This window comes from Notamacropus eugenii, chromosome 2 (genome assembly GCF_028372415.1).
Source record: "Notamacropus eugenii isolate mMacEug1 chromosome 2, mMacEug1.pri_v2, whole genome shotgun sequence".
Classification (NCBI taxonomy): Eukaryota; Metazoa; Chordata; class Mammalia; order Diprotodontia; family Macropodidae; genus Notamacropus; species Notamacropus eugenii.
The window spans coordinates 70,561,872-70,578,160 of NC_092873.1; the positions used below are offsets into that span (position 1 = coordinate 70,561,872).

General features: G+C 57.9%; 3 protein-coding genes and 1 pseudogene across 3 annotated transcripts; all 4 read right to left on the reverse strand.

The window, feature by feature from the left end:
- Positions 1-1,234: 1,234 nt before the first annotated feature.
- LOC140525443 (uncharacterized) lies at positions 1,235-2,278 on the reverse strand (annotated as a pseudogene).
- Positions 2,279-5,168: 2,890 nt separating this feature from the next.
- LOC140525442 (uncharacterized) lies at positions 5,169-6,541 on the reverse strand. Its single transcript, XM_072640860.1, has one exon. The coding sequence runs from the start codon at positions 6,055-6,057 to the stop codon at positions 5,341-5,343; it is 717 nt and encodes a 238-aa protein (XP_072496961.1). The 5' UTR covers positions 6,058-6,541; the 3' UTR covers positions 5,169-5,340.
- A 2,377-nt stretch (positions 6,542-8,918) lies between these two features.
- LOC140525444 (uncharacterized) lies at positions 8,919-10,293 on the reverse strand. Its single transcript, XM_072640861.1, has one exon. The coding sequence runs from the start codon at positions 10,062-10,064 to the stop codon at positions 9,348-9,350; it is 717 nt and encodes a 238-aa protein (XP_072496962.1). The 5' UTR covers positions 10,065-10,293; the 3' UTR covers positions 8,919-9,347.
- Positions 10,294-12,832: 2,539 nt separating this feature from the next.
- On the reverse strand, positions 12,833-14,301 carry LOC140525445 (uncharacterized). Its single transcript, XM_072640862.1, has one exon. The coding sequence runs from the start codon at positions 14,070-14,072 to the stop codon at positions 13,356-13,358; it is 717 nt and encodes a 238-aa protein (XP_072496963.1). The 5' UTR covers positions 14,073-14,301; the 3' UTR covers positions 12,833-13,355.
- Positions 14,302-16,289: the final 1,988 nt, after the last annotated feature.

The window sequence follows — 16,289 nt, forward strand, 5'->3', positions numbered from 1 at the left end:
CTCTCCCATGCCTCTGTCTGTTCACACTCTTGGTGAAGGAAGTGAAGCAGCTTCCTCTCTCTCCTGTCTGATATGCTTGCACGTCCCTGGGCACAGTTGTCACGTCCTCCCTCAGAACGGTCTGGAAAGACCCTCCTGCTGAGGTCAGGCTTCCTCCCACTTTGGGTGTCTTTCCCTCCTCCTCTGGTGGACAGAGGCTGGGCAGCCTCGTAACCAATGGGTCCGTGAACCAAGACACCTGCTGTCCCCTCTTTGGACCAGGTGACTGGAGTCCTGTCTGTGCCCTTGTTGGGGATAATGTCCCTTTATGAAGACAGAGTCGTCTTCCCTGGTGGGAAAAGTGGGAGTCAGCATGAAGAGGGGGATGGAGGGGCATGTGTGTGTGTGTTTGAGTACGTGCGATCATGTGGAGATGTCCTTGGTCTTGTAGACTGCGAGCAAGGCGACTTGTCCAGATGAACCACCGTGTCTCTTTCCCCCTTCTGATTTCATTCTCTGTTTCTGTACACAGAGTGTTCCCTCCAGGGTCCCCTGAACCGCCCAGGCCTGTTCCTTGGTAGTTGGACCCAAGAAAGTCTTGTGCTGAAGAGCAGGGAGGACATTTCACAGAGACGTGTGGGGAGGAGAAGGTGACATCCATGCTCAGTGCACGGGGAGGTCACTCCTGGGTGGGAGCTGGCCTCTTGGCCAGTGCGGTGTTGGTGGGTGCAGGGAAAGAGTTTAATCCTGGAGGACAGAGGCTGGTGGGCATGTGAATGGAAGGGCACAGGACAGTGTGGGTTGGGGAGGGATGAGTGAGGACACGGCTCAAGCAGGGACCACTTTGAGGTGCGTGCGTGTCACGGGGGTCATTTTGTGCACTGCGTGCTACGGCCTGCTGGGCTCTGCAGGCTGCCTTGTGCAGGACTGACGCTCCCGCTTCCCCCAGTGGGCTGAGGCTAAGGAGAAAAGGGCACGTGAGAGGCAGGGAGGTGAGCTGATGCGGTTTATTGCCAGGAGGGCTCATGGCCTGGGCATGGCCACACATTTGAACCTAGAGAGAGCCTGAGAGCTGCAGGCAGTGCCAGGTGGATAGACACTGAGTCAGGTGCATGGCAAAGCAGGTGCCAGGGCTGGGGTCAGCCACGGTTTGCAGGGGGCCTGGCATGGGCCCGGGGTGGGTGAGGGTGGTGGGTGCAGCGAGTTGCCTGTGGCCTGGTGATGTCAGTGCCTTTGAGGTTGATGCTGCCAGGTGTTCAGGCTGATGTTTGGAGAGGGATCCAGGAGGCCTGCAGAAGCTGGGCGGGGGTGGAGGCTCAGCAGCAGAGAGAGAGGAAGGGAGAGCACCCTGTGGTCAACAGCAAGGTTTCAGTCCACAGGTGGTAGGGCAGCAGGCAGGTTTGCCGCAGGTGGGGCGGCAGATGAGGGACACAGAGGAGGAAGGGCGGCAGCAGGTGGGGGCGGGACAGCAGGAGGGTGCACAGCAGCAAGAGGAGGAGGATGTGTTGGTGCAGCAGGAGGGTGTGCAGGAGAGAGGCACACAGCAGGTGGGTGGGCTGCACACAGGCCGGCAGACGAGGGACACACAGCAGGGAGGGCGGCAGCAGCTGGGCTGGCAGCAGGAGGACACTGGACAAGAGGTTGTGGTCCCACAACAGCTGAGCTTGTAGCACACAGGGACGCGGAAGCAGGACTGCAGTGCACAGACAGGCACGCAGCAGGTAGGGGCTTGGCAGCTGGATGTGTGGCAGCAGGATGGGGAGCAGGAGGAGGTGCAGACAGGCTGGCAGGGGCTGAGTTCACAGGCTGTTTGGCAGGTGGCGGCACGCAGCAGACTGGACGGCACAGCAGGGTCAGGGGGCAGGTCGGTGGGCAGCATGGCGCTGGGCAGCAGCAGGGGCTGCAGCAGCTGGGCTCACAGCAGCTCTCTGGGCAGTCATCCAGCTGCCAGGAGGAGCCCGTGCAAGAACTGGGCAAGCAGACGTTGCTGCCACAGCTCCTGTCACTGGAGCAGACGGAGACAGCCGAGTTTGTGGGAACACAGGACCCAGAAAAGCAGGTGTTTGCCATGGTGGGAGCAGCTGCGTGGGGGAGCGTTGGGCAGCAGAGAGGGGCAAAGGGCTGTGAGGGAGGGGCTGCTGCAGGTAGGAGCTGGAGCCTCACGGGGCCTGTGCTTGTGGGTCTTTCTACGTGTGTGTGTGTCTGTGTGTCTGTGTGTGTGTATGTGAGTTCAGCTTGGGGCTGTGTGTGAAGATGGTGTATCCCGGTGGGCCTTTATATCCATCCTGCAGGAGGATGTTCCCAGGGGGACAGAGGCTGCTTCCCCGTTGTTGTTTACGGCTGGCTGCTTCCCTCCGGGTCCATCATTAGGTGATGGTGACGTTGTCCAGGAGATGACCAGCAGCCCGTAAATACACTCCATTTGATTTCTGTTTCCACCCTTTAGTAAACATCTATGAACCCTCTACTCCTGGTCTGGCACAAGACCAAGTCCTGAGTGTCCAGTGACTGAAGGAAAAGCTGGAGGGCTGCGAGGGTCCCCAGAAAAGAGGCAACCACCTGGGGGCTATGTGAGGAGGGAGAAGCACTGATAGGGAGGATCATGGAGGCTTCCTGTACAAAGGCCTTGGATATGGAAGGGACGGGGGGGTGCGGTGGGGGTCGGGAATGGGCATTCTGAGCCTTCCCAGCAGCTTGGGGCGCAGGGTTTGCTTTAGGACACCAGCAGGCCCTCCTGGCTAAACGTACCCTTGACACTGAATTGTGTTGTCCAGGCTGCATGGAGATCAGTGGGGGATATTGGCAGGGCTGTGGATGTCCAGAAACGTCGCACTTTGTATTCTTTTTGACAGCAGGCACCATCCCTGTGTCTCCCAGGTCGTGACGTTGATTCCCAAATTCTTGAGAGATACCTTAAGAGTGTCCCTCTGTCACTTCTTCTGGCCAGCATGCGAGGGCCTTCCCTGTGAGAGGTCTCCAGAAAAGTGTCAATGCACGTGTGCCATTGAAGCAACGTGGCCCGCCCGTTGGGGTTGCGCTCCCTGCAGCAGAGTCTGAACGCCTGGCAGCTCAGCTTGATTAAGGACCTCAGTGTCCAGTACCGGATCTTGCCAGGTGATCTTCAGAATCTTCCTAAGACAATTCAAATGGATGCGATTCCATCTGCTGATATGAGGCTGGTGGACTGTCTAGGTTTCCTATGCACCAAGAGTGAGGTCAGCACAAGGGCTCAGCTCTCTAGACCTTCTGTCGGATACTCAGTCTAATACCTCTTCTCCCCAGAGGTTCCTTGGGCACCTCCCACACACTGAGCTAGCTCTGACGGTACATGCATCCACCCCCTCATCTATTGGCACATCCCTGGAAAGTGTCCTGCTGAGATAAGTGAACTCTCCACAGTACTCAAACCTTCTTCATTGACTCTAAGGGATGTTTGCAGGTAGAGGTGGTGTGGCGCTGGCTGGTGGAGAACCTCTGTTTTCTTGGTGTTGATTGTCACGCCAAAGGGAGCCCAAGCAGCAGAGGATTGATTCAAACTTTGTTTGAATTCTCAGCTCCAGGGGCTGCCCAGCATGTATTCTCCACCCTCCATGCCTGTGCCCACACTGATCCCCATGCCTGGAATGCTCTCCCTCCTATTCTTTGCGGCCCATATTCCTCTGAGCCTGAGCTCCTGTGTGCTCTCCCGCATGAAGACTCTTCAGATCCCTAGAGTTTCCAGTGCCCACTGTCCCCCCTGCAATGACCTGATACTGCTTGTCCATCTTCATCCTGTGTGTCTGGCAGGATGCTTGACCTGAGGGCAGTCACCGTCTCCATTTTGTCCTTAGCTCCTGAGCCCTGGCACACTCCCTGGCAGACGGTGAGATGTCGGCAAGCTTGTGGGGATGCCCTCTCCATGTGCTCATGGGCTCCGTGGTCCCTGGGCTTCTCCGACGTCCCTCAGATCACAGGGATTCCTATGCGCCCTTAGAGGGTGGCTCCAGTCACTTTGTCAGGATCTCCTCCAACACCTGCATTTGCATCTCTCCCATGCCTCTGTCTGTTCACACTCTTGGTGAAGGAGGTGAAGCAGCTTCCTCTCTCTCCTGTCTGATATGCTTGCACGTCCCTGGGCACAGTTGTCACGTCCTCCCTCAGAACGGTCTGGAAAGACCCTCCTGCTGAGGTCAGGCTTCCTCCCACTTTGGGTGTCTTTCCCTCCTCCTCTGGTGGACAGAGGCTGGGCAGCCTCGTAACCAATGGGTCCGTGAACCAAGACACCTGCTGTCCCCTCTTTGGACCAGGTGACTGGAGTCCTGTCTGTGCCCTTGTTGGGGATAATGTCCCTTTATGAAGACAGAGTCGTCTTCCCTGGTGGGAAAAGTGGGAGTCAGCATGAAGAGGGGGATGGAGGGGCATGTGTGTGTGTGTTTGAGTACGTGCGATCATGTGGAGATGTCCTTGGTCTTGTAGACTGCGAGCAAGGCGACTTGTCCAGATGAACCACCGTGTCTCTTTCCCCCTTCTGATTTCATTCTCTGTTTCTGTACACAGAGTGTTCCCTCCAGGGTCCCCTGAACCGCCCAGGCCTGTTCCTTGGTAGTTGGACCCAAGAAAGTCTTGTGCTGAAGAGCAGGGAGGACATTTCACAGAGACGTGTGGGGAGGAGAAGGTGACATCCATGCTCAGTGCACGGGGAGGTCACTCCTGGGTGGGAGCTGGCCTCTTGGCCAGTGCGGTGTTGGTGGGTGCAGGGAAAGAGTTTAATCCTGGAGGACAGAGGGCTGGTGGGCATGTGAATGGAAGGGCACAGGACAGTGTGGGTTGGGGAGGGATGAGTGAGGACACGGCTCTGCAGGGACCACTTTGAGGTGCGTGCGTGTCACGGGGGTCATTTTGTGCACTGCGTGCTACGGCCTGCTGGGCTCTGCAGGCTGCCTTGTGCAGGACTGACGCTCCCGCTTCCCCCAGTGGGCTGAGGCTAAGGAGAAAAGGGCACGTGAGAGGCAGGGAGGTGAGCTGATGCGGTTTATTGCCAGGAGGGCTCATGGCCTGGGCCATGGCCACACATTTTGAACCTAGAGAGAGCCTGAGAGCTGCAGGCAGTGCCAGGTGGATAGACACTGAGTCAGGTGCATGGCAAAGCAGGTGCCAGGGCTAGGGTCAGCCACGGTTTGCAGGGGGCCTGGCATGGGCCCGGGGTGGGTGAGGTGGTGGGTGCAGCGAGTTGCCTGTGGCCTGGTGATGTCAGTGCCTTTGAGGTTGATGCTGCCAGGTGTTCAGGCTGATGTTTGGAGAGGGACCCAGGAGGCCTGCAGAAGCTGGGCGGGGGTGGAGGCTCAGCAGCAGAGAGAGAGAGGAAGGGAGAGCACCCTGTGGTCAACAGCAAGGTTTCAGTCCACAGGTGGTAGGGCAGCAGGCAGGTTTGCCGCAGGTGGGGCGGCAGATGAGGGACACAGAGGAGGAAGGGCGGCAGCAGGTGGGGGCGGGACAGCAGGAGGGTGCACAGCAGCAAGAGGAGGAGGATGTGTTGGTGCAGCAGGAGGGTGTGCAGGAGAGAGGCACACAGCAGGTGGGTGGGCTGCACACAGGCCGGCAGACGAGGGACACACAGCAGGGAGGGCGGCAGCAGCTGGGCTGGCAGCAGGAGGACACTGGACAAGAGGTTGTGGTCCCACAACAGCTGAGCTTGTAGCACACAGGGACGCGGAAGCAGGACTGCAGTGCACAGACAGGCACGCAGCAGGTAGGGGCTTGGCAGCTGGATGTGTGGCAGCAGGATGGGGAGCAGGAGGAGGTGCAGACAGGCTGGCAGGGGCTGAGTTCACAGGCTGTTTGGCAGGTGGCGGGCGCGCAGCAGACTGGACGGCACAGCAGGGTCAGGGGGCAGGTCGGTGGGCAGCATGGCGCTGGGCAGCAGCAGGGGCTGCAGCAGCTGGGCTCACAGCAGCTCTCTGGGCAGTCATCCAGCTGCCAGGAGGAGCCCGTGCAAGAACTGGGCAAGCAGACGTTGCTGCCACAGCTCCTGTCACTGGAGCAGACGGAGACAGCCGAGTTTGTGGGAACACAGGACCCAGAAAAGCAGGTGTTTGCCATGGTGGGAGCAGCTGCGTGGGGGAGCGTTGGGCAGCAGAGAGGGGCAAAGGGCTGTGAGGGAGGGGCTGCTGCAGGTAGGAGCTGGAGCCTCACGGGGCCTGTGCTTGTGGGTCTTTCTACGTGTGTGTGTGTCTGTGTGTCTGTGTGTGTGTATGTGAGTTCAGCTTGGGGCTGTGTGTGAAGATGGTGTATCCCGGTGGGCCTTTATATCCATCCTGCAGGAGGATGTTCCCAGGGGGACAGAGGCTGCTTCCCCGTTGTTGTTTACGGCTGGCTGCTTCCCTCCGGGTCCATCATTAGGTGATGGTGACATTGTCCAGGAGATGACCAGCAGCCCGTAAATACACTCCATTTGATTTCTGTTTCCACCCTTTAGTAAACATCTATGAACCCTCTACTCCTGGTCTGGCACAAGACCAAGTCCTGAGTGTCCAGTGACTGAAGGAAAAGCTGGAGGGCTGCGAGGGTCCCCAGAAAAGAGGCAACCACCTGGGGGCTATGTGAGGAGGGAGAAGCACTGATAGGGAGGATCATGGAGGCTTCCCGTACAAAGGCCTTGGATATGGAAGGGACGGGGGGGGTGCGGTGGGGGTCGGGAATGGGCATTCTGAGCCTTCCCAGCAGCTTGGGGCGCAGGGTTTGCTTTAGGACACCAGCAGGCCCTCCTGGCTAAACGTACCCTTGACACTGAATTGTGTTGTCCAGGCTGCATGGAGATCAGTGGGGGATATTGGCAGGGCTGTGGATGTCCAGAAACGTCGCACTTTGTATTCTTTATGACAGCAGGCACCATCCCTGTGTCTCCCAGGTCGTGACGTTGATTCCCAAATTCTTGAGAGATACCTTAAGAGTGTCCCTCTGTCACTTCTTCTGGCCAGCATGCGAGGGCCTTCCCTGTGAGAGGTCTCCAGAAAAGTGTCAATGCACGTGTGCCATTGAAGCAACGTGGCCCGCCCGTTGGGGTTGCGCTCCCTGCAGCAGAGTCTGAACGCCTGGCAGCTCAGCTTGATTAAGGACCTCAGTGTCCAGTACCGGATCTTGCCAGGCGATCTTCAGAATCTTCCTAAGACAATTCAAATGGATGCGATTCCATCTGCTGATATGAGGCTGGTGGACTGTCTAGGTTTCCCAGGCACCAAGAGTGAGGTCAGCACAAGGGCTCGGCTCTCTAGACCTTCTGTCGGGTACTCAGTCTAATACCACTTCTCCCCAGAGGTTCCTTGGGCACCTCCCACACACTGAGCTAGCTCTGACGGTACATGCATCCACCCCCTCATCTATTGGCACATCCCTGGAAAGTGTCCTGCTGAGATAAGTGAACTCTCCACAGTACTCAAACCTTCTTCATTGACTCTAAGGGATGTTTGCAGGTAGAGGTGGTGTGGCGCTGGCTGGTGGAGAACCTCTGTTTTCTTGGTGTTGATTGTCACGCCAAAGGGAGCCCAAGCAGCAGAGGATTGATTCAAACTTTGTTTGAATTCTCAGCTCCAGGGGCTGCCCAGCATGTATTCTCCACCCTCCATGCCTGTGCCCGCACTGATCCCCATGCCTGGAATGCTCTCCCTCCTATTCTTTGCGGCCCATATTCCTCTGAGCCTGAGCTCCTGTGTGCTCTCCCGCATGAAGACTCTTCAGATCCCTAGAGTTTCCAGTGCCCACTGTCCCCCCTGCAATGACCTGATACTGCTTGTCCATCTTCATCCTGTGTGTCTGGCAGGATGCTTGACCTGAGGGCAGTCACCGTCTCCATTTTGTCCTTAGCTCCTGAGCCCTGGCACACTCCCTGGCAGACGGTGAGATGTCGGCAAGCTTGTGGGGATGCCCTCTCCATGTGCTCATGGGCTCCGTGGTCCCTGGGCTTCTCCGACGTCCCTCAGATCACAGGGATTCCTATGCGCCCTTAGAGGGTGGCTCCAGTCACTTTGTCAGGATCTCCTCCAACACCTGCATTTGCATCTCTCCCATGCCTCTGTCTGTTCACACTCTTGGTGAAGGAGGTGAAGCAGCTTCCTCTCTCTCCTGTCTGATATGCTTGCACGTCCCTGGGCACAGTTGTCACGTCCTCCCTCAGAACGGTCTGGAAAGACCCTCCTGCTGAGGTCAGGCTTCCTCCCACTTTGGGTGTCTTTCCCTCCTCCTCTGGTGGACAGAGGCTGGGCAGCCTCGTAACCAATGGGTCCGTGAACCAAGACACCTGCTGTCCCCTCTTTGGACCAGGTGACTGGAGTCCTGTCTGTGCCCTTGTTGGGGATAATGTCCCTTTATGAAGACAGAGTCGTCTTCCCTGGTGGGAAAAGTGGGAGTCAGCATGAAGAGGGGGATGGAGGGGCATGTGTGTGTGTGTTTGAGTACGTGCGATCATGTGGAGATGTCCTTGGTCTTGTAGACTGCGAGCAAGGCGACTTGTCCAGATGAACCACCGTGTCTCTTTCCCCCTTCTGATTTCATTCTCTGTTTCTGTACACAGAGTGTTCCCTCCAGGGTCCCCTGAACCGCCCAGGCCTGTTCCTTGGTAGTTGGACCCAAGAAAGTCTTGTGCTGAAGAGCAGGGAGGACATTTCACAGAGACGTGTGGGGAGGAGAAGGTGACATCCATGCTCAGTGCACGGGGAGGTCACTCCTGGGTGGGAGCTGGCCTCTTGGCCAGTGCGGTGTTGGTGGGTGCAGGGAAAGAGTTTAATCCTGGAGGACAGAGGGCTGGTGGGCATGTGAATGGAAGGGCACAGGACAGTGTGGGTTGGGGAGGGATGAGTGAGGACACGGCTCAGCAGGGACCACTTTGAGGTGCGTGCGTGTCACGGGGGTCATTTTGTGCACTGCGTGCTACGGCCTGCTGGGCTCTGCAGGCTGCCTTGTGCAGGACTGACGCTCCCGCTTCCCCCAGTGGGCTGAGGCTAAGGAGAAAAGGGCACGTGAGAGGCAGGGAGGTGAGCTGATGCGGTTTATTGCCAGGAGGGCTCATGGCCTGGGCCATGGCCACACATTTTGAACCTAGAGAGAGCCTGAGAGCTGCAGGCAGTGCCAGGTGGATAGACACTGAGTCAGGTGCATGGCAAAGCAGGTGCCAGGGCTGGGGTCAGCCACGGTTTGCAGGGGGCCTGGCATGGGCCCGGGGTGGGTGAGGTGGTGGGTGCAGCGAGTTGCCTGTGGCCTGGTGATGTCAGTGCCTTTGAGGTTGATGCTGCCAGGTGTTCAGGCTGATGTTTGGAGAGGGATCCAGGAGGCCTGCAGAAGCTGGGCGGGGGTGGAGGCTCAGCAGCAGAGAGAGAGGAAGGGAGAGCACCCTGTGGTCAACAGCAAGGTTTCAGTCCACAGGTGGTAGGGCAGCAGGCAGGTTTGCCGCAGGTGGGGCGGCAGATGAGGGACACAGAGGAGGAAGGGCGGCAGCAGGTGGGGGCGGGACAGCAGGAGGGTGCACAGCAGCAAGAGGAGGAGGATGTGTTGGTGCAGCAGGAGGGTGTGCAGGAGAGAGGCACACAGCAGGTGGGTGGGCTGCACACAGGCCGGCAGACGAGGGACACACAGCAGGGAGGGCGGCAGCAGCTGGGCTGGCAGCAGGAGGACACTGGACAAGAGGTTGTGGTCCCACAACAGCTGAGCTTGTAGCACACAGGGACGCGGAAGCAGGACTGCAGTGCACAGACAGGCACGCAGCAGGTAGGGGCTTGGCAGCTGGATGTGTGGCAGCAGGATGGGGAGCAGGAGGAGGTGCAGACAGGCTGGCAGGGGCTGAGTTCACAGGCTGTTTGGCAGGTGGCGGGCACGCAGCAGACTGGACGGCACAGCAGGGTCAGGGGGCAGGTCGGTGGGCAGCATGGCGCTGGGCAGCAGCAGGGGCTGCAGCAGCTGGGCTCACAGCAGCTCTCTGGGCAGTCATCCAGCTGCCAGGAGGAGCCCGTGCAAGAACTGGGCAAGCAGACGTTGCTGCCACAGCTCCTGTCACTGGAGCAGACGGAGACAGCCGAGTTTGTGGGAACACAGGACCCAGAAAAGCAGGTGTTTGCCATGGTGGGAGCAGCTGCGTGGGGGAGCGTTGGGCAGCAGAGAGGGGCAAAGGGCTGTGAGGGAGGGGCTGCTGCAGGTAGGAGCTGGAGCCTCACGGGGCCTGTGCTTGTGGGTCTTTCTACGTGTGTGTGTGTCTGTGTGTCTGTGTGTGTGTATGTGAGTTCAGCTTGGGGCTGTGTGTGAAGATGGTGTATCCCGGTGGGCCTTTATATCCATCCTGCAGGAGGATGTTCCCAGGGGGACAGAGGCTGCTTCCCCGTTGTTGTTTACGGCTGGCTGCTTCCCTCCGGGTCCATCATTAGGTGATGGTGACGTTGTCCAGGAGATGACCAGCAGCCCGTAAATACACTCCATTTGATTTCTGTTTCCACCCTTTAGTAAACATCTATGAACCCTCTACTCCTGGTCTGGCACAAGACCAAGTCCTGAGTGTCCAGTGACTGAAGGAAAAGCTGGAGGGCTGCGAGGGTCCCCAGAAAAGAGGCAACCACCTGGGGGCTATGTGAGGAGGGAGAAGCACTGATAGGGAGGATCATGGAGGCTTCCCGTACAAAGGCCTTGGATATGGAAGGGACGGGGGGGTGCGGTGGGGGTCGGGAATGGGCATTCTGAGCCTTCCCAGCAGCTTGGGGCGCAGGGTTTGCTTTAGGACACCAGCAGGCCCTCCTGGCTAAACGTACCCTTGACACTGAATTGTGTTGTCCAGGCTGCATGGAGATCAGTGGGGGATATTGGCAGGGCTGTGGATGTCCAGAAACGTCGCACTTTGTATTCTTTATGACAGCAGGCACCATCCCTGTGTCTCCCAGGTCGTGACGTTGATTCCCAAATTCTTGAGAGATACCTTAAGAGTGTCCCTCTGTCACTTCTTCTGGCCAGCATGCGAGGGCCTTCCCTGTGAGAGGTCTCCAGAAAAGTGTCAATGCACGTGTGCCATTGAAGCAACGTGGCCCGCCCGTTGGGGTTGCGCTCCCTGCAGCAGAGTCTGAACGCCTGGCAGCTCAGCTTGATTAAGGACCTCAGTGTCCAGTACCGGATCTTGCCAGGCGATCTTCAGAATCTTCCTAAGACAATTCAAATGGATGCGATTCCATCTGCTGATATGAGGCTGGTGGACTGTCTAGGTTTCCCAGGCACCAAGAGTGAGGTCAGCACAAGGGCTCAGCTCTCTAGACCTTCTGTCGGGTACTCAGTCTAATACCACTTCTCCCCAGAGGTTCCTTGGGCACCTCCCACACACTGAGCTAGCTCTGACGGTACATGCATCCACCCCCTCATCTATTGGCACATCCCTGGAAAGTGTCCTGCTGAGATAAGTGAACTCTCCACAGTACTCAAACCTTCTTCATTGACTCTAAGGGATGTTTGCAGGTAGAGGTGGTGTGGCGCTGGCTGGTGGAGAACCTCTGTTTTCTTGGTGTTGATTGTCACGCCAAAGGGAGCCCAAGCAGCAGAGGATTGATTCAAACTTTGTTTGAATTCTCAGCTCCAGGGGCTGCCCAGCATGTATTCTCCACCCTCCATGCCTGTGCCCGCACTGATCCCCATGCCTGGAATGCTCTCCCTCCTATTCTTTGCGGCCCATATTCCTCTGAGCCTGAGCTCCTGTGTGCTCTCCCGCATGAAGACTCTTCAGATCCCTAGAGTTTCCAGTGCCCACTGTCCCCCCTGCAATGACCTGATACTGCTTGTCCATCTTCATCCTGTGTGTCTGGCAGGATGCTTGACCTGAGGGCAGTCACCGTCTCCATTTTGTCCTTAGCTCCTGAGCCCTGGCACACTCCCTGGCAGACGGTGAGATGTCGGCAAGCTTGTGGGGATGCCCTCTCCATGTGCTCATGGGCTCCGTGGTCCCTGGGCTTCTCCGACGTCCCTCAGATCACAGGGATTCCTATGCGCCCTTAGAGGGTGGCTCCAGTCACTTTGTCAGGATCTCCTCCAACACCTGCATTTGCATCTCTCCCATGCCTCTGTCTGTTCACACTCTTGGTGAAGGAGGTGAAGCAGCTTCCTCTCTCTCCTGTCTGATATGCTTGCACGTCCCTGGGCACAGTTGTCACGTCCTCCCTCAGAACGGTCTGGAAAGACCCTCCTGCTGAGGTCAGGCTTCCTCCCACTTTGGGTGTCTTTCCCTCCTCCTCTGGTGGACAGAGGCTGGGCAGCCTCGTAACCAATGGGTCCGTGAACCAAGACACCTGCTGTCCCCTCTTTGGACCAGGTGACTGGAGTCCTGTCTGTGCCCTTGTTGGGGATAATGTCCCTTTATGAAGACAGAGTCGTCTTCCCTGGTGGGAAAAGTGGGAGTCAGCATGAAGAGGGGGATGGAGGGGCATGTGTGTGTGTGTTTGAGTACGTGCGATCATGTGGAGATGTCCTTGGTCTTGTAGACTGCGAGCAAGGCGACTTGTCCAGATGAACCACCGTGTCTCTTTCCCCCTTCTGATTTCATTCTCTGTTTCTGTACACAGAGTGTTCCCTCCAGGGTCCCCTGAACCGCCCAGGCCTGTTCCTTGGTAGTTGGACCCAAGAAAGTCTTGTGCTGAAGAGCAGGGAGGACATTTCACAGAGACGTGTGGGGAGGAGAAGGTGACATCCATGCTCAGTGCACGGGGAGGTCACTCCTGGGTGGGAGCTGGCCTCTTGGCCAGTGCGGTGTTGGTGGGTGCAGGGAAAGAGTTTAATCCTGGAGGACAGAGGGCTGGTGGGCATGTGAATGGAAGGGCACAGGACAGTGTGGGTTGGGGAGGGATGAGTGAGGACACGGCTCTGCAGGGACCACTTTGAGGTGCGTGCGTGTCACGGGGGTCATTTTGTGCACTGCGTGCTACGGCCTGCTGGGCTCTGCAGGCTGCCTTGTGCAGGACTGACGCTCCCGCTTCCCCCAGTGGGCTGAGGCTAAGGAGAAAAGGGCACGTGAGAGGCAGGGAGGTGAGCTGATGCGGTTTATTGCCAGGAGGGCTCATGGCCTGGGCCATGGCCACACATTTTGAACCTAGAGAGAGCCTGAGAGCTGCAGGCAGTGCCAGGTGGATAGACACTGAGTCAGGTGCATGGCAAAGCAGGTGCCAGGGCTGGGGTCAGCCACGGTTTGCAGGGGGCCTGGCATGGGCCCGGGGTGGGTGAGGTGGTGGGTGCAGCGAGTTGCCTGTGGCCTGGTGATGTCAGTGCCTTTGAGGTTGATGCTGCCAGGTGTTCAGGCTGATGTTTGGAGAGGGACCCAGGAGGCCTGCAGAAGCTGGGCGGGGGTGGAGGCTCAGCAGCAGAGAGAGAGAGGAAGGGAGAGCACCCTGTGGTCAACAGCAAGGTTTCAGTCCACAGGTGGTAGGGCAGCAGGCAGGTTTGCCGCAGGTGGGGCGGCAGATGAGGGACACAGAGGAGGAAGGGCGGCAGCAGGTGGGGGCGGGACAGCAGGAGGGTGCACAGCAGCAAGAGGAGGAGGATGTGTTGGTGCAGCAGGAGGGTGTGCAGGAGAGAGGCACACAGCAGGTGGGTGGGCTGCACACAGGCCGGCAGACGAGGGACACACAGCAGGGAGGGCGGCAGCAGCTGGGCTGGCAGCAGGAGGACACTGGACAAGAGGTTGTGGTCCCACAACAGCTGAGCTTGTAGCACACAGGGACGCGGAAGCAGGACTGCAGTGCACAGACAGGCACGCAGCAGGTAGGGGCTTGGCAGCTGGATGTGTGGCAGCAGGATGGGGAGCAGGAGGAGGTGCAGACAGGCTGGCAGGGGCTGAGTTCACAGGCTGTTTGGCAGGTGGCGGGCACGCAGCAGACTGGACGGCACAGCAGGGTCAGGGGGCAGGTCGGTGGGCAGCATGGCGCTGGGCAGCAGCAGGGGCTGCAGCAGCTGGGCTCACAGCAGCTCTCTGGGCAGTCATCCAGCTGCCAGGAGGAGCCCGTGCAAGAACTGGGCAAGCAGACGTTGCTGCCACAGCTCCTGTCACTGGAGCAGACGGAGACAGCCGAGTTTGTGGGAACACAGGACCCAGAAAAGCAGGTGTTTGCCATGGTGGGAGCAGCTGCGTGGGGGAGCGTTGGGCAGCAGAGAGGGGCAAAGGGCTGTGAGGGAGGGGCTGCTGCAGGTAGGAGCTGGAGCCTCACGGGGCCTGTGCTTGTGGGTCTTTCTACGTGTGTGTGTGTCTGTGTGTCTGTGTGTGTGTATGTGAGTTCAGCTTGGGGCTGTGTGTGAAGATGGTGTATCCCGGTGGGCCTTTATATCCATCCTGCAGGAGGATGTTCCCAGGGGGACAGAGGCTGCTTCCCCGTTGTTGTTTACGGCTGGCTGCTTCCCTCCGGGTCCATCATTAGGTGATGGTGACGTTGTCCAGGAGATGACCAGCAGCCCGTAAATACACTCCATTTGATTTCTGTTTCCACCCTTTAGTAAACATCTATGAACCCTCTACTCCTGGTCTGGCACAAGACCAAGTCCTGAGTGTCCAGTGACTGAAGGAAAAGCTGGAGGGCTGCGAGGGTCCCCAGAAAAGAGGCAACCACCTGGGGGCTATGTGAGGAGGGAGAAGCACTGATAGGGAGGATCATGGAGGCTTCCCGTACAAAGGCCTTGGATATGGAAGGGACGGGGGGGTGCGGTGGGGGTCGGGAATGGGCATTCTGAGCCTTCCCAGCAGCTTGGGGCGCAGGGTTTGCTTTAGGACACCAGCAGGCCCTCCTGGCTAAACGTACCCTTGACACTGAATTGTGTTGTCCAGGCTGCATGGAGATCAGTGGGGGATATTGGCAGGGCTGTGGATGTCCAGAAACGTCGCACTTTGTATTCTTTATGACAGCAGGCACCATCCCTGTGTCTCCCAGGTCGTGACGTTGATTCCCAAATTCTTGAGAGATACCTTAAGAGTGTCCCTCTGTCACTTCTTCTGGCCAGCATGCGAGGGCCTTCCCTGTGAGAGGTCTCCAGAAAAGTGTCAATGCACGTGTGCCATTGAAGCAACGTGGCCCGCCCGTTGGGGTTGCGCTCCCTGCAGCAGAGTCTGAACGCCTGGCAGCTCAGCTTGATTAAGGACCTCAGTGTCCAGTACCGGATCTTGCCAGGCGATCTTCAGAATCTTCCTAAGACAATTCAAATGGATGCGATTCCATCTGCTGATATGAGGCTGGTGGACTGTCTAGGTTTCCCAGGCACCAAGAGTGAGGTCAGCACAAGGGCTCGGCTCTCTAGACCTTCTGTCGGGTACTCAGTCTAATACCACTTCTCCCCAGAGGTTCCTTGGGCACCTCCCACACACTGAGCTAGCTCTGACGGTACATGCATCCACCCCCTCATCTATTGGCACATCCCTGGAAAGTGTCCTGCTGAGATAAGTGAACTCTCCACAGTACTCAAACCTTCTTCATTGACTCTAAGGGATGTTTGCAGGTAGAGGTGGTGTGGCGCTGGCTGGTGGAGAACCTCTGTTTTCTTGGTGTTGATTGTCACGCCAAAGGGAGCCCAAGCAGCAGAGGATTGATTCAAACTTTGTTTGAATTCTCAGCTCCAGGGGCTGCCCAGCATGTATTCTCCACCCTCCATGCCTGTGCCCGCACTGATCCCCATGCCTGGAATGCTCTCCCTCCTATTCTTTGCGGCCCATATTCCTCTGAGCCTGAGCTCCTGTGTGCTCTCCCGCATGAAGACTCTTCAGATCCCTAGAGTTTCCAGTGCCCACTGTCCCCCCTGCAATGACCTGATACTGCTTGTCCATCTTCATCCTGTGTGTCTGGCAGGATGCTTGACCTGAGGGCAGTCACCGTCTCCATTTTGTCCTTAGCTCCTGAGCCCTGGCACACTCCCTGGCAGACGGTGAGATGTCGGCAAGCTTGTGGGGATGCCCTCTCCATGTGCTCATGGGCTCCGTGGTCCCTGGGCTTCTCCGACGTCCCTCAGATCACAGGGATTCCTATGCGCCCTTAGAGGGTGGCTCCAGTCACTTTGTCAGGATCTCCTCCAACACCTGCATTTGCATCTCTCCCATGCCTCTGTCTGTTCACACTCTTGGTGAAGGAGGTGAAGCAGCTTCCTCTCTCTCCTGTCTGATATGCTTGCACGTCCCTGGGCACAGTTGTCACGTCCTCCCTCAGAACGGTCTGGAAAGACCCTCCTGCTGAGGTCAGGCTTCCTCCCACTTTGGGTGTCTTTCCCTCCTCCTCTGGTGGACAGAGGCTGGGCAGCCTCGTAACCAATGGGTCCGTGAACCAAGACACCTGCTGTCCCCTCTTTGGACCAGG

Coding starts and splice junctions, on each gene's coding strand:
- LOC140525442 (XM_072640860.1), bottom strand. CDS start 6,057: ATGGCAAACACCTGCTTTTCTGGGTCCTGTGTTCCCACAAACTCGGCT.
- LOC140525444 (XM_072640861.1), bottom strand. CDS start 10,064: ATGGCAAACACCTGCTTTTCTGGGTCCTGTGTTCCCACAAACTCGGCT.
- LOC140525445 (XM_072640862.1), bottom strand. CDS start 14,072: ATGGCAAACACCTGCTTTTCTGGGTCCTGTGTTCCCACAAACTCGGCT.